We start from the raw sequence: 21,290 nt of genomic DNA, 5'->3' as shown, positions 1-21,290 counted from the left end.
CCCCACACACACACACACACACACACACACACACCCCTGCCCCACAGTCAACACCAGCATATGTTCTCCCTGGAGCATACACCGACACACACAGGCTCTGTTCCAACACACACGTGGCCATTAAATAGCCATGCTAACATCAGTAGCGACTGCAGTTTGTTTCTATTCACTTGAGCCAGGTTTCCAAAAAAATGGCAGCCGTACAGGCCGCTGCACAAATCACTGCGTTTGGTTACTGATGAAAGAATTCAGAGAGTGTCCCACAGAAGATGATTTCACAGCAGTTTCACACGGCGTCGCTACAGCGATCAGCTGACAATCTCGCCCACACTGAGGTTGTACCGTCTGCTGTGGAAACCAATAGAGAAGAGGACCATGCAGTGGAAGAGGACGTAGCGGTCTGTAGCGACACTAGCTAGTCTGAGACTGCACTAAATGCTAATATGCTGCCGTTTAGCATAATGAAAAAAGGAGTGCTTAAAAATAAAGTTTGGTACCTGCAAGCTTCAGGTTTAAAGTTGTTGTGTCAGGTCTGTGCTTTCAGGCTTACATTTTTAACATTTCGGTTTCTAGGTCTGTTTTGCGGGTTTGTATATTCAGTCTGTTAAATTCCACCTTCGGTGCACTTTTGATCGCATGTGTTCTAAGGGTACACATTTATAGATTACAGGTTGAAGTGTTATTCAGGAATTGATCGGGTCATTTTTACTTGGTTCCTTAAAGCCATTAGTGAGTCACTGATGTATACGGACATGTACATGTCTAGGGATTTTACAAAGAAGGTCAATCCACGCTTTAGAAACCGGAGGTTTAAACAATCTAAATGAGAGTCGTTCTTTGCAGGGCTTGTACAAAGGCAATAAAGTAGTCCATGAATAGGAGTGTACAGATAATTACATTATCTTCTCGTTATTGTGGAGGTTGGTTTATGGTGTTTTGCCAGTTACACTGGTTGTCTTCTTACTTCTTCACATTTAGGCGTTTCGAAGAATAATGCAACAAACAAAGAGTGCATTGAGCACAGATCTGTTGTGTGTCCTCGCAGCTTGCGCACCATCTGCTGAGGCTCACACTATTGTGCCATGAGGGACTATGAACAACACTTTCACGTTCAATCAATCAACAAACAAAACATTTAGTTGGAGGTATTAGTTTTACAGGTACTTGAAAATATCAAGGGATCTCCAAAGGTCATCATTAGCTGTTGAGAGATTTCAGTCTGGACCAAAGTGGTGAGCAGACCAACCGACCAACACATTCTCACTCCCAACTCGTCACAGAGACGCTTGGTCACTGGCCTCTACGCTTCAATAAGCCTCTACGCGTCACTGTGGTTTGTTAGTACGGACCCTTTAAATGTTAAAAAGGTTCTCTCCTGTCTTGTCTGTGTGGAAACTATTTGTAAAGACTTAAAACTAGTGTGACATAATTCATCACAGTGAACATGTCTGCTTCTACTTTAGTCAAAGATATGTTAGTGTTGTGTGTTAATGCTCTCATGGTTCCTCTCACTACAAGACAATGTTCATAGTAATTGGAAACACTGCTTTGGAAAATGGTCAGCATTCCATTTAAATGATCTTTCAACAGAAAGCTGATGTCTGTCCAAGGACACACTGAGGTCAGTCAGTCCTCCCACATATCATTTTACAATTTTCTCTCCGCTGCTTTCTGGTCAGCTCTTAATCGTGGCATTTCTGGGATCAGGGTTAGGCCTTGTTTCAGTCCATACACCAAGGCTGCAATGCTCGCTGACAATGGACCAGCACTAGAGAAGAATGGAGCTCTCCAATGTGTGGTCTCTGTTGCTAATCCTCATGACAGTTTATTGACCATTATAGCCCGAGGCCGGGAAGACTTCCAGCAGCGGCCAATACAGCCGGAGCCTGCTCTGCTGTGGCCCATTGTGTGTGGACAAAGAAAGGCTGCATCTTTAACCTTTCACCTCTAAAACCTCTGCAACCAGCTCCCCATCAAAACAACATCCCGACTCTTGCCCCCTCCGACTCCGTGGATAGAAACATGCTATGCATGCCCAATATGGTATTTAGCACCAGCGGCTCAGTACTGCATCTGTACCTACAGTACCGTCTCAAATATCAGTCAGGTTAAAAGTAGGTTTGGGGGTCTAGAGCTGAAACAGTCAGTAAGGGCAGAAGAAATCCGGCACACTTACTGTATTGATTCTCAAAAACACTATTGATTTTAAATGTGTAGTTTGCACCGTTTGTAAAGATTGGTGGCATACAGAGACTCAGATTGCACAAAGAGTTGTTGTATGACGCTGGATGTTACAGGGACTGTGATAAACACAATCACACTGTTCTCATTGCATAAAAACTTTGGTTTTATTCAGATTGTATGCATATGCTAGTATTTTCTTTATACCGTCAGTTTTCCTCAAATTAGTTTTCAAAAATATCGCAATACATTAAACTGTAATCCGTGCCTCGTGATACAGTCCGACAGGAAAAATATGACTCAACTATTTTGAGAATCACTTCATTTCATTGTTTTAAAGCTAATTCCAATAACTTTCTGCTTCGTAAATGTGAGGATTTGATGCTTTTCTTTGTCATACACAATAATAAACTGAATATTTTATACTTTTGGTTGGAAAGAACAAATGTTTCTGAGGACCTATCTGGGACGTGTTTGCCGATTGAGGCCCGTCAGCGTATCATAGTAAGCGTTGACAGACAAGTCAAGTAAAGTGTCTTTAACTATTGATTACTTTCATTATCAATTTAGCCATCAATTAGGTTTGTCTTTTTAATTGTTGATGTAGTACAAAGTCACAATTTTGTTCCAGAAGCCTTTTCAGACTCGACAGCATATTCCATCTTTAGACCATCAATTTGGATTTGGAATAAATACCCCAAAAAAAAAAAAAAAAAAAAACTAAATATTTTCACAGGAAAAATAGAAAATGAATGGTGGCTGGAGCTGCAATGATTAGTTGATAATCTGCAACTGCGTGTGTGTGTATATATAGTCCGTTTTTTTTAAGTTTTAAAGTGTTTAGTGAAAACAAGTAAATACATTGAAAAATGGCATTTTTCAATGTATTTAAAGACTAAATAATTAATTAAGAGTGAACAAAATCTAAGATTTAAAATGTAAATCAACAAACAGACACCTGATACCACAGGCAGCATGAGCAGCTTTTCTACTGTGAAACACAGAAGACAAAATTAAATATCCCTAAAATTTCTTGAAATACATTCTACAATAGTGTGGTTCAAACTAACTTAGCTCTGACACAGTTGTGGTAGAGTCTCTACACGATGCTGGGAGCCACGTTCCTTACTAGAAACACAATGTATTGTAGAGGCTTCATCGCTTATGTACATGCAACAGATACTGAAGTCCCCCGACCTCTGAAACCCTCAACCTGAAGCCATTAGCACTGCCTCGGAATCCCTCCCAACATCCATGCAGCCCCTATATCAGCCCATCACTGTCCCGCTCTTCTGTCCCAGATGGCTGGGGTTCCGCATGGCCAGTGGAGGGCAACGCCAGCCTGTTATCTGAGTAGGTTGGCCTCTACCTGCCAGGCTGGCCGGCCCCTGGGCCAGCCCCGCTCTTATCTCAGCACTACAAACCACACGGCCACCATCCATCACATGTCTCACTGCAGGCCGGGCTCCAGACAGCGGACGGGACACAGAGGGGAAACGATGACGGAGACGTAGCCAGAGGAGTCAGTGAGTAACCTGGCTATTGGCCACTAAAGCATTAGTGAGGCCAAACTGGTTCTTTGAACCTCCGATACCCCCACTGAGTCTCCCCGTCTCCGTGAATAAACCCATTAATGGGATATTGGGTCGCACTTTGACTGAGCTGTAGGAGCTAATAGAGACGAGAAACAACTCTTTCCATATGAACTGCTGTTTTTTTTTTTTTTACATCAAAATGAGTTTATGTGTTAAGAAATCATTTTAAATTCAATTGTTTAGTCTGTTCAAAACTTGGCAGCGTGACTTTTAACTAGAATCCTCATTTGTAACATTCTGAACAAGTCTTTGAATCACATACAAGGCACTTCATGGCAGAGCCGCACCAGTACTATGAACCTCCTGATTTTAATAGTCTAGTGTTGTTTTCCTGTTTCTTTTATATATAATGTACATTTGTTTTTTAAATAATGTGTCTTGTCCAGGTTTGTTTTAATAACCTTTGTCCAGGTTTTGACATATGTCTGAGATTTCTGCCTCCACCTCAATGGAAGTGAATCAAATGATGATCGTGTTTGAAGAGACAGTGTTTTGGAAGTTTTGTTCGATTGTGTTTTGATTAGCAGAAACCCGAGTGGTCAGAAGACTAGAAAAGCGCTACAACATTTGTTGTCCTGGATTCCTCATCTAAGGTGTTCTTGTCCATCACTGAATATGTCACTTCCCAAAGCACAGAGGATACAATGCAGAGGTCTGTGATACTTTGTTTAACACACCTGACCCAGATTACAATCACATGACATTAACGAACTTGAAATGTTGGCCCTACAGAAGCTCTGTGTCGGTAACGAGCATGAACAATAAAAACAATGAAGATCCCAGGTTCAACATGCGCCAATCTTCTCACTACACTTCCTGTCTGTGTGTGTAAGCAGATAGACTGAGGAAAGCACAGTTCGGAAACGTTCTGTAAGATTACAGTCGTGCGTTATGTGACCGACTTAATCACTCAATCAATCAGCCCTCCCGACTGTACGATGGATGAGAGGAAGCAGCAGCCACAGACAGATCATTGTTTTCACTCTGTGGCTCTCCGAGAGGTCAGAGCAGAGAGGGCTGCGTTACCCTTTGGGCACCACTCGATCCATCCCCCCTCCAGCGGAGACACCCAAGCATGACAGTAAGGAGTTTCAGTTTGCCTCAGACAGCCTTGAAGGAGCAGATGGGTATATAACCAAGTGGAGAGGGGAGACCTTGCTGCTACAGGACCACCTGCTGCTGGATCACTCGATCTAGCTGGCTGCTATCAAGGCCTTATTGTGCCTTTATGGGGTCAATGTTGCTTCCAGTGGGCGTGAACGGCCTGCTGAATGTGAGAGGAGTGCTACCTCCCACTGCCTCTACAGGTAAACCTTGAATCAAACACTGGAGCCTCCTTACAACCACTTCTATGAGCCCCTCCTCACCATAACAAGACTGGGTCCTGATTGACGGTCTGTCTTTGGCTCAGAGCCTCTCAGCTCCCCGTGGTGGATCGGGCCTTATGACGATGTACAAATGTCTTCTCATGTCTTCCTTCGATCGTGACGTCGTAAAGCCAGCTTGCGGATTGCGTTAGAGCAATATTCACATCAACTGGACACCGCTTTACGCTCCGAGCCTTGCATGTGGGAGCAAACAGCCGTTTTGCTTTGAGAGGGCACAACATGCAGAAACATTCTCAGACTGAGCTCCACCAAAACAAGAGGAGCTCCTAGGAAAGTCCCCCTACAGGCATAAAGGATGTCATCACCTGAAACACACTACAGTCTACAGTACACACAAATGTGTTAACGGGTGTTGTTTGTGGCTGCTTATGTAGAAACCGTATCTCTGCTGGACCACATACAGCGGTTAACAGATAAAGAATCTATAGATAATAAATGTACACGACTGTTTGATGCCATCACACTACATGCCCATGGCAATGACCCCGAATGTAAACACGGCAGGTCTAAAACTAGAACAAAAACTACTCGACAGCTAACGCAAGTTATTATAACCAGTGAGAGAATAATCAGCGACGTTATGAATGCACCTAGATTCAATAATTCAAAAAATGATTGTGGACCTTAATGTCTACCCGTCCTGTGAAATGCATTCATTAGCTGTTGGTTACTTCCTCTAGAATATGTATTTAATGACCTAAACACGCGTCATGAGGGTTAATGACCTGCATCGTGTTCCAAGACTTTGGCCGACGGCCCAGCCCTAATGGTGGATATTGCGTATGACAGCTTGTGAAGGAACTTGAGTGTCGGCTTCACAATCTGCTCCGCGGTCGTCCCTCTGACCTCTACATCTGACCCTTGACCTCTGTGTGTAACACAGCGCAGCACAATGTCTGCTCTGTCCTCCCTGCTGGTTCAGGCCCGAGGTGTTGCCTCGCAGCACCGCTCGAGTTCACAGATCTCCAGCTCACATTTTGACGAGCAGCTTTACTCAGTGTGATCACCAGGAAGTGACGGAGACTGAGCCACGTACGACTAGGGAGGGTTTCAAACTCACCATTGGGAAATATCAGCACTTGTGAGGAGTTGTAAAACTGAACTTAATATATTTATGGTGAGATTGATAATATCAATTCAGATATTTTAACGCTTTTCTTAAGACTCTGAAGCGCCCTGCATTTTACTGTCTTTATAGCTTTTTCAGAGGTATATAACTAAAATAAACCCCCGAAACGTGTGCACATATTCTATATGCAGAACAGAGTTAATTAACCAGCGTTTCAGCCTGATTGAAACCTGTATGATATAAGATACGCAGACTAATAAATGTAATTTAAACCTTTGAGCTGTGCTAAATCCACCACCACAAACATGTTGCTCAGAGGTTTTTGAATCCACAGAACTTTATCTCTAAAACTATACTTCAACATTTTGGGAACAAACAACTCATCTGCTTTCTTGTGAGTGAGAGGGTTGATATCAGTCTCATGTCTCTGGGTGACGTAGAGAGCTGGAGGAGCTCTGACTCAGCACCTCACTAACGAACACATTTTTTCATCCTTACCCACAGACTATACAGTATGTGCTTTTAAAAAGGACTTGTGTTGTGCCACTACTTCTAGATGAACACCCACCAGGCGTAGTCTTGTTATCAGCGGGGTTGCCAGCACTGTGCCTGTAAAGAGACCGAAACAGTTAACTGGCAACCCACTAGTGCTGGACGGTATACCAGTTTTAATTTCCCGTATGATATCAATTTTTCACACACCGCCATACCAGTGCATAGCCGAAACAACTGCTGTCACTCTTCAACAGGCAGCAGAATATATTGTTCGCCGCTGAGGGCGGTGCGAGCTAGTTATCTTAAGTGTATTGAGAGGGAACCCTAGTCATGGTTATAACAATTAATAACCCACAACTAACGCTCTTTAACAGGACAAAACACCATGACACAACAGTTTGTGACACATAAACAATTTGTAACACTAATAATTGTACATTTATAAAATTACACCGCCGAACGGCATGCTGGGTACAGCTCGCTCGCTAGCTAGCCAGCTAGCACAACAGTCTGCTAACAGCTGGGAGAGGCTCCGTCTCTACAGTAACGTTACATTAACGAACAGAAAGGAGCGATGCAGGATGAACAACGACAGACCGGAGATGCACCGGTATAGTCTGTGCCCAAGAGAGGAGCTGGGTCTGCAGTTTGGAAGTGTTTTGGTTTTAAAAAGTCAGACGTCCAAAAGACTATATATTGCAAAGTGTGTCGAGCCACTGTTGACGCTGGTGGTAACACGAGCAACTAATTACTCCATCACCTCAGCAGAAAACATGGGTTGGAATACCAACAGTGCGATTACGGTCGTCAACCGGTAACGTTAACGTGAGTGAAACAGTGAAGCCAAAGGGTCACACATCGCTTGAAGAGGCATTAGCTCGAGGCAGCATATGACAAGAAAAGCAAGCGGCAGAGCGACATTACGAACGCAATAACGACCCAGCTATGCAAGGTATGTCCACTATAAACCTATATAAAAACAGTCAAGGAAAAAAAGAAATACCGTGATATACCGTGAAACTGCCAGAATGTTAAAAATACCGCGATACACATTTCTGGTCGTACCACCCAGCACTACAACCCACACTGGAGAGGCTGTGTAGAAATACTCGGTAGATGGATGATCTCCCCCTGGAACCTCAAACTGTTCTGTCGACATGTCTGTCAGTGAACAGGTTTAACCAACGTGTTAGTAGGAGGATTGTTTCACGTGGGACAGAGCCAGACATGACATTTATGCATCTTTCTTATCATCTCACTCTCAAAAAGAGAGCCAATATATGCATTTTCCAAAATGTTGAAGTTTTCCTTCACGGATTCCAACGATAAGTCAAACAACGATAAGTCAAACTCAGCTTTGAAGATAAAAAAAAAAGAGGAAGAAATCCAAAAAGTTAGTAACCGATATGAAATAATATTTTGACTTAATAGTTTTGTAGTGTACTTAGAGATCTATGATAAATAAGCCACCATGGGCCACATTACAATCATCCAATGGAAGTAAGGAGACTCCACTAGATACTGGAGTAATGCATAGAAAATAATGCCCACGACTTAGAACCGGCTTTTATTTTTTTTTAATCTTATTTTAAAGCATAAATGTCTCTTTTACTGAAAATACGACTAATCATTGACGGATATCTGAGGGTTATAGTTCAGTCCTCTCTTTATTTAATGCTACATTGACGGCCATAATGCTGCCTTCAGGATCAAACAATGGGCTGAAGGCCTCACACTTTCTCATGGTGCAGTCATCGGTGTATGTCGTGTTAAGCTAATGAATGTATGTCTTTATCCGCGCTAATCCGGGCGGCCGGTCGGGCTGAGGGTCACGCTGTGGTCAGAGGGGTGGGGGCTCCGTCACCGCCACTTGACACGCTCAAAGGAGCAACTTCCCTTTCATCATACCAGAGGTCAGAGTTTTACTACCTCACAGAGCGAGCCAGCGCACTGCACTGTGCAGACTGAGGCGTAAAGCAGCCATCTGATAATAATCATCTTACAAAACCAACCGAAAAGAAAAAAACAAACCAGGGGTCACCATGCTGCGATCATTCAGCTGCATCTCACTTCTTGTTCATCAAGAGGGCTGTGTCAGGGAGAAACACTGAAGTCAAATCTAGGTGAATTCTGTCAGAAAGGGGTCTCTTTCTCCTGAAAAAGTTGGCGGATTTTTTGTGAAAAACAAGTCTCGACTCCAGGTTTCCCCATTTTGGCAGGTACAAACACATGAAGTCATCTGTAATATGTCAAGTAACTATGGGTCACTGTTAAATTGGATCTATAGCTGTAACTTTTAAACAATTGTTGCAAACTGAAAGTCTCATTGTCCTGTTATTCAGCAGCTTAGAAGCCCTCCCTCTGTGTGGATAATGAGATCACAGTAAATGTCACCAGTTACTATAAGGCGCACGGTTCAATGGATTTACTCTGGTCACACTCTACATGAATCATCCTACAACGTCATTTCACTATTGTGAACAGACTTCTCTTGCAGTTTGCGAGCAGAGATCATGAACTTCACAATGTTCCAATGAAATAATAAACATTTGCTGAACAACTTTCAACTAAGAATGTAGCAGACACTTACAGCTGTCCATCTGTGAGAGGCTCCGCCCCTTCTGCCTGGCTTGACACTAAAGTGTCAGCAGCATTCTCAATCCAACTGGTCTGAGAGTTATGTAAATAGACCAGTTATTCTGCACAAACTCAGTGCAGTGTTGAGGAAATGAGCTCAGATGAACAGGGCTCAACACTTACAACCCGACATCAGCGTTTGGTTGGCCAAACTGAAAACATGGATGCCATTTTTAATCACTTTATATTGAGTGAGTAATTAAGATACTATGCTGTTTATCAGCTTAATAATGAAAATATAGCACGAAGGAATAAAAGCTTAATGACAGAAACCAAACTAAATTCTTTGTAGTTTGCGTTCCAAATGTTACTTGGAGCAGTTAACGTGTCCACTGTCCACCCTAAACTCCTGGTATACTAAACATCAGTCGAGCAGCTGGAATGTTCCTCACACAGCCCTCGGAAATGAATCCAGCAAGTCACCGGTTGCTTGTTCATCAATTCAATGGTTGGTTTTCTGGACCTTTGCGCTGATTCCCAGCCCAGATCAATTAAACCTTCCGCATTGAAGTCTTGGGTTGTGGATCCATCATCTCTACTTCCAGAGACCACTTCCAGTCGGTCCTGATTCTGGGAAATAATCTTGGAATGTTTTCTGTCCCTATTTTTCACATGTTAAAGGCCAACCAAAAATGTGTTTGCCAATGGCCATCTGGCAGCTCTTCCTGTCAAGCCCTGCTTAAACCATTAGTCATCTCATCAAGTGCCAGAAAATCCAAACATTTAAGTGAAGCTTCTCTTGTGTGGGCATTTGCTGCTTTACTCTAGTTTATATCATTGCAAACTAAATGTCATATCTACAACTATTGTTCTAACATTTTACAGACCAAACAATAAATCAACCAGTGGACCCAATAGCTCGATGCAAAGACTCCGCCCACAGGCCGTTCACAACGGAGGTGCACAGCCCTTAAAAACATTAACTCAAGTGAGCAATCAGGAAATGTTTGCTCATAACTGTGTGTGTGTGTGTGTGTGTGTGTGTAATGACAACAGTAACTGTTTAGCAGATTCCTGTTAAACTTGCCATTGTGCACAGCTCTGTGTGTCTTTTCTGTTGACTGCCAAATGACTGTGGTGCCTGGCTGCGTCCATAAATCAGTGAGAACTGTGCTCCATCTTCAACAGATTCCAATCTTCTCAGCATGGAAGGACCTTTGCATTTATACACCAGTCAAATCACCTGAGAGAGCTGAAGTGAGTTCCTTCAAATAAGTATATAACTGACACCTAATAGTTAAGGCTGCTAACAGAAGAGCCCCGTTTCCTGCTCTACATACCAAGTTCAGTGTTTTACAGCTGCCTGTAAACTCACCCTGCACCCAAATTCAAATTGAAGACGTTTATGGCCTCTGGCTACGCTATGTGTTAAATATCACAGAGGCGTGATAATTTGCCAGTGTCACTGTACCCATACTTACTGTCATGCATTCCCCTTCAAGATATGCTTTATGGCCGCTCCTCCCCCACCCCTCCCTGCAGCTCATTAGCAGCTGCTACATCCTCAGGTTGTGCCAGGACCCATCTAGTGAACAAGTCAGAGAGCAGCCTCACTGCCAGCCCGGCCTGTAGCTCATGGATCAAGTGGAGGCTGTAAATACTTTGCTGGGTTACATGGAGGTCAGCAGAGAGCGGGCCATTAATGCTTCAAGAGCAACATCCCACTGACCCTGGTCACCGTTCCCATAGCGCTCACTGCCACCTCCCCCCACGTGTCCGTCACAGTCCATACAACAACAACACCACCACAAGCTCAGCCTCGGGGGAAGAGCTCTGAGCTCAGTGTGAGGACGGACCTTTAGATTATCAAAGGATTCTTTTTTTTAAACAAATATCAACTTAGAGATATTTTTATGGCTTTGATGAATTGCAAAAAAAAAAAAAAGAAAAAAAAAAGGGGAACAGCTTCCATGCATAACATCAAAAGTCATAAACCCAAAAGGGATCAACGCTGACCCTGGGCGTGTCCAAACATCACTCACGACATACAGTGAGTAGAGCCGCCATTTTGTAGTGCTGTCCGAATGTATAGTGAGAATTCTTATACCCTATTCATAGTATCCCACAATGCATTGTGAAAAGTAGGGTACAACCCATGGTCACCAACTTACCACCATAGAGCCTTTAACAGATTATTAACAAAGATGACATATGAAAGTTTGCAAACACAGTTTAGCACCAAAACCAGCAGAGCACAACAGCTTGAGCTGTGCAACAGCATTAACCACCAAAGATGGTGAAGGCAACCTAAACAGACCGTCTTTCCACATCCGTGTGCTTTCAGTGAGTAGATAGAAAACATTAGCAAGTGGCCTATTATTTACTTTCAGATATATGCTGCATGGATTTGGTGGAGAAACCTAACGTGTAACGTTACACCAGCGGGACATTACGAGCAACAAGTCACCAGATGACCCAACTACATTTCCTGTGTTCATCTAGAACATGAACCACCGTGACACAGACTCAGGGGTTGGACTTTATTAACCGGGTGCTACAAACAGGAGAAGTCTTGATCAGTCCAGTGGTAGACAACACATTTAAGAGACACCGCCGGTGTTTCGGTTTCACAAGTGATCGTGTTAATTGGTGACTCTCAGCCGAATGCGTCTGTGGTTGCTGTAAAGATACAGGTCATAAAATGTTTAAAGATTTCTCAGAACTAGTGCTGGGTAATGAACCTCAATACTTTTCTGGTACCAACAAAAATGGGTTTCTAACCCCAAGAATCAAAAACTGTAGTTTAAAATTCTGCCAATTTTAGGCCATTTCATTAGTGCAAAGTTCTAGTGTTCAAACAATAATTAACATTGTATTAATTAAAAAAAAAAAAAAAAAAAAAACACTTTAGTATTTCTCAAAGAATGAGTCAGTATCTTGAAACGACAGAACAAAGCAGGGCACAGCACTCGTGTTGAACAAAGGTCAGCTTGGTAAAGCTTGTCTTCAGAGAGTATGAGAGCCCGTTGTAGAGGGACATTTCACAGTGTTCAATAGCAAAGTGCCCAAACTGTCCGGTCTCTACGCGTGTCGGTGCGATAGTGTGATGGGCCTGTTTGAATGTTGTCCTGATAAGATAAGACAGGAGGAGGATCTGAAACTGATCTGAACCGGTTTGTGGTTGCATCACCTGACCCTCTTCATTCAGACCACACACGCATGTTGCCTGGAAACTGCAGCATCAGGATGAAGGACATTCAGTCTCTAGACCTCTCAGAGACGAGCATGTTCTGTGTGAATGACCAGCGTGAACATGAGGAATGCCACCTGTGAGTAAATGAGCGCACATTCATGAATATTGTAAATTGGCATAGTCATTGTCCCAATAATGGCATACAGGGCTACGCATGATGCCCGCATATAGAGGTCCTGTTTTCAGAGGCTCGTAAAGTAAAGTCCTTCAGTTTTAAACAGCCTCAGCAGCAGAATTAAGACAAAGAATGATGGAAACAACAGAGCTGTTAATGCTGTTCACCTGAGGGCCCAACTGTCACTGAAATAAAGAAGAAATGATTCCGTATGAAAAACATCTCACCACAGCAAAGTGACTGATGGCTGTGACAAGAGGAGGACAAAACATTCAACAAGCTCACATTCATCTTGTAGAACAATAGCATCAACAGCCAATTTAAGTTAATGGTGATATCTTTAGGCTCTGGATACATTTAGAATTATATTAGCCTAAACATCAAACATAATGTCAAGTGAAGTGTATTCATAAGGGTTTTCATACTCAAAAATGCTAATGAAATATACAATCCATTAGAGAAACACGTAGGCTTGGATAGCAGCAGGCTAATAGTACACGACAGGTCTGGACCACAAATTCAGTTCAAACCTAATAGAATATTCAAATGATGAGAAAATTGTTGAGCAGAACGTTCTCCTGATTCACTCGAACGAGCCACTTAACGAATCAGGTCCTCTCACTACTATCACTTTATTATCTTACAGTAAAAACAAACTTCTGTAAATAAATTGCCTGAACACAATCAATCACTGAGAACAACTACAACAACCGATGACATAAGAAAAGTTCAACCAACCGATCAGCCTCCGTTTAGTCCTCAACTCATAACTGATGATAACTTATACAGTATATGATAACATATATGAAAACAGTGTTTCATTCCCGTGTGCATTTTTAAACGTGTGTGTTTGAAAGGTAAATTACATTTAGAGGAAACAAACCATTTCTGGTCAAATGTATACAAATAACAGTCCAGTAAAATATTCTCAAATATTTTTTAGAACTAGTTTTTTTATTAAGCAAATTCATAATTTAACATTTTTTGAATGTGTAAGCACTTAAGAATTTTTCGGTTTTATTTTTTATTTCTTAGCGTATGTATTCCAACTTAAAAATGGGTTAACTTCATGAATCAATCCTCTTAATTAAAACAAATCAAAGTGTATTTCATGGCCTTCAACTCTGAACGTGTTCGTCCGGCAGTAAGAACAGAAGCACTGTGCGTCATGTCAGTGTTTCTCTTTATGCATCATTATAATGAAACCTGGATAATCAATACAAATTAAATAAGTAAATCCAATCTATAGCAGGGCCCAATGATTAGTGTGAAGCTTCCATCTTGCCTCCGCTGCCGTCTCATTGTTCCAGCACATACAGGATAGCACACACTTCACAACCCTCTCATTCATCAAAACAGAGTCTTAGACGGTGAAACCATCTGCTGTGGAGCGTGCTGTGAGATAAATCACTTTGTTTGAAATGCTAATCAGCCTGGGTGAGGAATTCTCTTCAATCTGGTGAAATTATCTTGGAATAGGTGGAGTCCTAACATTCAAACCCTTGTTTCACTCTGAAACCAGTAGAAATCAGGATTATTTATTTCAGTTGAATTGATTTGATTGAGAAAAGAAATGAGTGAAAGATGAGGCCGGATCACTCTCTGACTCAAGACGGTGTCACTTGATCCACGAAAGAGTGATCTGCATCAGGGAAATAGAAAGCATTGCCAAATAGCTTTAGGAAATGTAACATTAAAATGTAGTATTATTAAACTAAATCAGCTGTAGAGATATTCTACAGCGTGTCAGAACACACAAGGAGACCGCTGGATTTACTTTGAAAGACAGAAGCCTTCAGACTTTCAGACATACTTTTCTTATTTCCACAACTTCCATTTCATCTAAAAATGGGAATCAAAATACTTGATGACAAAGACTGAAGATACCCGTTAAATGTGTGAAGAATAAAACCAGGATCGAACCTAAGAGAAGACTAACAGCCCGGGTCCTTTCCCTGCTTTTAAAAAAAGATAGAATCATAGATTCCAGTTCATTTTGTTCCAGCTATTTAGAATACAGTCATTTGCTGTGTGTTTGTGAGGGGGGGGGCTGTTGTCACTGTGCTGGTGTTGACACAGATCTAGTGATAGTGGAGGAGTCAAGTTAAGAAGAAGAAGAAGAAGAAAACAACATGATGGATCACATCTGCCCTCCCAGCAGCCCCTCCTTCCTTACTGTACTCCTCCAGGCTCATCATTCAAGCTTCACAGCGGGGGGGTTGCATCCTGTCCCTGCCCCACCCACCGCCAGCCGTCCCTGAGGGGGGAGGACAGACCCCCGGCCGGAGCAGGGGCTGACAAAGCACTTTCTTTCAGCCTGTCGGCCCCGCTAACCCCCGAGGCCCAAACAAATACGGGACTCCTCCACCCAACCTGTCTCCCTCTTTCTCTCTGCTCCTTCCACCCAGTTTGATTATATTAAAACAAGCACACTTCACTGGGCAGAGAGGCAGGTGGGGGGGGGAGAAGAGATTCCTGGTCAATTCACAGATCAATCGAAATTAAGTTCTTCAAATGTGGTTATGTGGAGAACTGGAGCTGGTTGATTTCTATGCAACACTGTGAGCTGAGGTTTCACAGTCAACACTTCTCAGGCAGTGATGGGTTAACCAGCTGCATTTAACATCTGTAACATCTGTCCTCCACGGCTGCAACTAACGATGATATTCTTCACGGATTAATTGGCAGACTATTATAATGTGTTTGGGCTTTTTTTTTGCCTCTTTAAAGAACTTGAATTGTCTCGTTTGAAATGTGCAGAAAGCTGCCTCATCTATTTTCTTTATGAAGTGAATCATTTGGTAAAGTGTCAGGAAAATAAAGAAACATGCTGATGAGCTGCAAGATGAATCAAGAAGTGTTGCACTATTAAATTAACACAACTACTCTGATAATCAATTTGATTATTTCTTAAGACAAAAAGTTATGATTCCAGCTTCTTAAATGTGTTAGTTTCTTTACTCCGACACCAAAATAAATATCCGAGGTGTCCATTTGGGCTCTGGAGACATTTTTCAGACCAAACAACTAATCGATTAAATCGAGAAAATTACTAAAATAAGCATTAAAATGATTGTTGCCTATTTTTTTGGTGCAGTTTACATCTGACGTCAAAGACAAAACTTCATGTGATGAAAACATCTCGACTGAAAAGATAGAATGTTTTTATCTTTACAAAATTACTAAAATCGATGAGAAAAGTTTATGTTAATATACTTATGAGTCCATACTTCAGCTCTACATTATGTAAAAGGTCTTCCTCACCCAGATTCACTATACTGTTTATTACATTTAGAAAATAAAAGGGGCCACTTTTCTTTAGTGTATTAAAATAATTGTATTCATGACGTTTGGATTATAAGAGCTCTTAATTTGGTGAATCATCTTTGGAAAAAAAGAAAAGAAAAATGCTGAGTTTGCAAATTACTCAAACTGACTGAAATGATTAAATCCTATGAAGGGCTGATAGAACATGTTCAAAACACATCCCGCTGTCTTAGGTTCACTCCATGAGGGGATTTCTGCTCAAGTTATTTGTGTATTCTTTCTTACATTCTGCGATGACAGAACGAATTAATAGAGAATTGTTTCTTTAAAAATATATATTTAAGGTTAGCAGGACGGCGACAATTATTTTAACTATTCATTAATTGATATATTCATTGTTTATTTTTTTAAATTCAGAAAATAGTCAATGAAAATGTATGTTACAATGTCCTAAAGCCCAAGTTGACAAAATTAATTTAAAAAATGAATCATCAAAATTGGTGACAGTTTATTTTCTGTGCATGGACAAATCGTTTCAGTAATCAATGACACTGTGCCTAAACATATTTAATCATTTATTAAAAACAACAACACTCCTTGTCCCTCTTTTTGTAATTATTAGAATTCTCTTTTCAAAAACCAAAATGATGGAGAAAAGGAAGCCATCACATGTCGGTGCAGGCTTTGAATCTCTTTATAATCACGCTCATCGAGTCACCATCATCGTGCGATCAGAGCATGAGGAGTTAAAGGAATTTCAATCTTGGAAATGTCAATAAGTCTTCAGTCCCCCGCATGGGGGGCTCGATACCGGACTGGCGCCTGGGACAGACACTGCTGCAACGCGTTGTGGGGCTTAGTTTGGGCAATATATAGAACATGTGAAGACATAATCAATTGGAAGCCAACAGAACGGGGGAAACACACTTTCGTACAGTGCAATCTGAAATGCACTCTGAACCCATCTGACCCACGTACCGCCTCTTCTCCAATCCCATCTTTCCCATCCTGTGAAGCGCATCCAACACCGCATTTTGGGGACTAAAAAGCTCATGCAAGGCTCCAGGGCGTTCTCCAAGTTCAAAAGTTCATATTTTACGATGTCCCCGAGCCTGGCTGGCCACCTCCAAATAAAAACATTCCGCCCTCTGTTCCCAGCGAGCCAAAGTCTCACACACACACACACACACTCACTCACACACACACACACACACTCACACCTCAAGAAGCAAGCAAACAAGTCAGTCCCTTCCATGATGCAAAGCTCGGGACCAAACCAAAGCACGTACATGTTGGACCACATCTCTCTCACACCTGGTCGCAGGCCACTCACTGCATTCACTCCACTTGTTGAGATACATGTAGCGTGTCGAGCCCTAAACTTAACTTCAGCAGATGAAGCAGCAGGACCAGCAGCCCACTGAGCTCACGCTGCAGCTGTCCTGTGTGTTCAGGTCCGGCTCGGTACAGTTCGGAGAGGCGGCTGCAGAACGCTCGTGCAGCTGATAGGGCTGATCAGAAACAGTGCAGCCATGCCGCTCTCTGTGGAGGTGAGGGGAGGTGTGCTACCGTCACGGCCCGCAGCATCGTGTTATATGGGGATGTGCGTGTGGACATGCACGGTCATGCTCAGGGTCGCGTTCGCCTACCGTTAACGGACTTAGCGTCGTTTCTCTCGGGGAAGTCGAACCCATTCGTCCTCTTCTCTATCTCCATCCTCCTGCATGGGCTGATCCCGAGTTAGCCCGACGTCGCCTCTCGCCGCCACGCAAAGACCTGCACACTGTTGCTGTGGAGCTGCCAGCTGTGGTGATGGCGATAATGTAGTGTGAAGTGACTCAAGCTGGCTCTGCTTTGTCCCTGTCCTCAGCCTGGTTGGCTCACTGCTCGGACCGCCGTCCCATGATTTAGCTTACTGATTCCAGTCAGCGGGGAATGACTGGATCCACACCCCCAGGGGTGGTGCGTTCAATAACCGTGAAAGGGGAGGAGGATAGTGGTTTCCTTTCAGCCGAGCAGAAGAAGTAGCCTGATTAAATAATAATATGAATACATTGTATTTGTACAGCGCTTTGAAAGGTACTCAAAGGCCCTTTACATGGTTAACATAGAAACAATAAAAGCAATGACGATATAAAAAAGGCAGATTACATTATAACAGCAATAAACAAAACAAAAGCATACATAACTAGCATCACAGCTTAAAAGCAGATTTAAATCATGTTCTAGTGTTTAATTAACTTCTGAATTAAGAAAGTACACAAACATAGAAGTCACAACCTGTCTTGCAAATGTAAAGTTGAATTCCTTTAATAGGGCCATACAATAATCTACTATACACCCACGCTTTCCTTGAATTAGGAGTGTAAAAAGACTGAGCCTATTCTACATAAAAGCAACTTTTAAATCATTTCTGTGCATTACTCCTTTGACGTGTAATCGAATAACATTAGAAAGTTGCATTTCTCCCACAGGACCTGAAGGCAGCACATACACAGCCAGTTGGAGGAAATGCACAGGTGTTACCAATAACACTGGTGACGTGTGCCAGTGAGCAGCATGCACCATACCAGGAACCTGGAACCAGCTAAAGGGAACCCAGCCGTCATTGGTTGTATTGTTTACACCTGTGACAAGTCCGTGAATAGACCTTATGCCGCAGGCATTATGGGATATGGAGTCCAGTTCTGAATCTGAACAGCATGTCAGCTTTTTACCAAGTCAAGCCAAAAGCTAGCAGAAAGAAAGTTTTCAGAAAGAAATGAGTTGATTTGAGTCTTTGCACTAATTGTTGGCTCTGGTTTACGACTAACAGAAATATTTGGCTTGTTTATAGACTTTATATTTTATTGTTTTGTTTATTGTTGTTGTCATTTTATGCATACACCTTTAGTCTAGTTATGGGGCTACTTGTGTGGCCTAGTTAAATAGCCCAGTCTGAGGCTATAGGGTCCCAGCTGAACTGTCTGGCTACAGTAAACATAATCAGAAGACTCCACACACACACACTACAGTTTCCTTAAACCACATCTATTCCATTCTCTTGTTTTATTGGTACTCAACGTTTGCACCACCTATAAAGACTTGATGTGTAAATATCTTACATATACAGACAATTATTTTGGACCAAAGAGCAGTTAGGCTTAAAGGTCCAGTGTGCAGGGTTTAGTGGCATCTAGTGGTGAGGCTGCAGATTTCTATCAAAACGCTAATATGAAAATGTAACACCTGAAACACAGAGGGCTCCTCATGAACACACACACACACACACACATCAGTCAAGTCTTTTTTTTCTTTCTCCACACACATTCACACACAGTTTATTATCATTATTATTATTATTATATACTACTACTAAAAGTACTTGCATATCTATTGTCATTATTGCTGTGACCAGTAATCGATCTCGTTCAGCTCCTCTTCCCACCAAAGGACTTCTTAAGTGCAGGTCAAGACTTCAGATCGAGCTCTCTCTAAGCTAACGAAAACACAACAATTCTTAGTGTCACTTGATTATACACTAATGAAAACATAGTTATGAATATTAAATTCCATTTATGCCAATAAATCCCCCTGAATCCTACACACTGGTGCTTTAAAGCTCTTGTTTGTCACATGGCATCTTTTACCCACCTTTCTTAGAAATTTAAGAAAAGTGATGATCTGATTTGCTGGGTAAATAGCCTAGATTACCCTGATTTCCTATATCTAAAAATAACATAAAGGGTAATCATTGTCATAGTCTTAAAACACAATGCTGCTAATTGTATACCATGGGAATCTAAGCTGTGAAGACTGAGAACATAATATAGGATTGTTAGGGTTTCTCTTTAGACATATAATTCCATCATTTGGTGATATTCACTGCTTAAGCATGAATATAATTTGACGTAATAAGGGCATCGTCTTGAAGAGAGCCCCTGTGTCAAAATCTCATTTGTTTGGTAATGTTCAGTTTTGTGGCGAGGTTATATGTTGCCTAAAATACTATATATACTTTTACTACACAGCAAACCTGGAGCTTTGTATTCCAGCATAGAGAGAGGACACATTGCACAGCGACAAGGAGAAACAGGGCCTCAGCAGCTCCATATTACATGCAGGTAAATCCCACCACTATGCATTCTTTTTTTGATTTGTTTGACATTTTGTTTCCATTAACAATGCAAGTTATTTGTGTGCTGAAGGTCTGTGGCTGCATGTTGTGCATTTCACTCTCTTACAACCCACGACATCTCCAAAGTGACCTAAACTGTGGAATTGGATTTTCAAAATAATATTTGTCCAGCTGATGGCGCCAAACGCCCTTCAAACGACTAATAGGAGCTTTGCTTTCATTCCCACTTTTACTCTCGCACATAATGACACTATTCAAACTGAATTAAACATGTCAGATCAAGTAAAAAATTATATTGAATTTTACAATAGTCTTTTTATTGTTATGATGATACATATTATTGTTTCTTGTTATTATTATTATTATTATTATATATGATATATTATACATTATACATTATATATTATATATTGTATATTATATATTATAATATGATCCTGTACAGACGGGACACAGCGGTACTGTGTTGCTGTGTAAACCCCTCCCATCAGCGCAGGACAGCGGATGACAGATGAAGCGCGCTGTGCGCTCAGCTGAAGACGGAGCGCTCCTCAGCACACACTAACATCCACACAGTCCTACTGACAGGCTGCATCATCCTCCCTGTGTGGAAAAGGAAATGGAGTTCAAATAAGTGCGCTACTATTTAATGGACTGATTGCAGTGACTGTCGCTTCGGATTTTTCAACTTCACGCCCAGACACTCAGAAGAGAAGATGTGGAGATACACGAACTTGTTCGCCTGCCTGCTGCTTTTGTGTAAGGATGCGTCTTCACAGAGCAAGGTAAGGAAGACGCAACAGGCGGGGTTTGATTTGACTTTTCAGGATTCGCATCGTAACAGGAGCTGTTTGGAGTCACTGATCTCTAAATAAGCTGTCATTACAGTATCACACTCTTATCGTGCTCAACCTCTTTGGTGTCATGGTGCCTCTGCCTCAGACTAATAAGTGACTTGACCAACATTTTCCCAAAGCCAGACCTCTAAAATTTCTGTCTAAAGCCGGCAGATCGTTGTGTGGCTATGTGTTATTTTTTCGGATTCAAGGTAATCCTCCCATGAGGGCTTTTGATGGCACCCAGTGGGGTAACAGTAATATGTGGCTGCCCTTGTTTATACAGCTGCTGGACTCCAGTAACCCCTCACTCTCCCTCAGCCTAAACCGGGGTAACACTCACACTCTCTCACACACACACACACACACACACACACACACACACACACACACACAC

The 21,290-nt window shown here is 42.0% G+C and overlaps 2 protein-coding genes across 2 annotated transcripts in view; one reads left to right on the top strand and one right to left on the bottom strand.

Moving 5' to 3' along the window:
• nr6a1a (nuclear receptor subfamily 6, group A, member 1a) overlaps nt 1-17,858 on the bottom strand; it is an 80,940-nt gene extending 63,082 nt beyond the window's left edge. The window contains exon 1 of the mRNA XM_031876818.1: nt 17,590-17,858. Coding sequence (XP_031732678.1) covers nt 17,590-17,656 — 67 coding nt within the window. The 5' untranslated portion in view covers nt 17,657-17,858. The remainder of the gene's footprint in view (nt 1-17,589) is intronic.
• A 2,715-nt stretch (nt 17,859-20,573) lies between these two features.
• Nucleotides 20,574-21,290, top strand: part of olfml2a (olfactomedin-like 2A) — a 26,212-nt gene continuing 25,495 nt past the window's right edge. Inside the window, exon 1 of the mRNA XM_031876812.1 lies at nt 20,574-20,842. Within this exon, the coding sequence (XP_031732672.1) occupies nt 20,774-20,842 (69 nt within the window). The 5' untranslated portion in view covers nt 20,574-20,773. The remainder of the gene's footprint in view (nt 20,843-21,290) is intronic.

The sequence above is a fragment of the Anarrhichthys ocellatus genome, unplaced genomic scaffold (genome assembly GCF_004355925.1).
Source record: "Anarrhichthys ocellatus isolate YVR2014 unplaced genomic scaffold, GSC_Weel_1.0 scaffold116, whole genome shotgun sequence".
In the NCBI taxonomy this organism is placed as follows: Eukaryota; Metazoa; Chordata; class Actinopteri; order Perciformes; family Anarhichadidae; genus Anarrhichthys; species Anarrhichthys ocellatus.
This window is presented reverse-complemented; position numbering and strand designations above follow the sequence as displayed.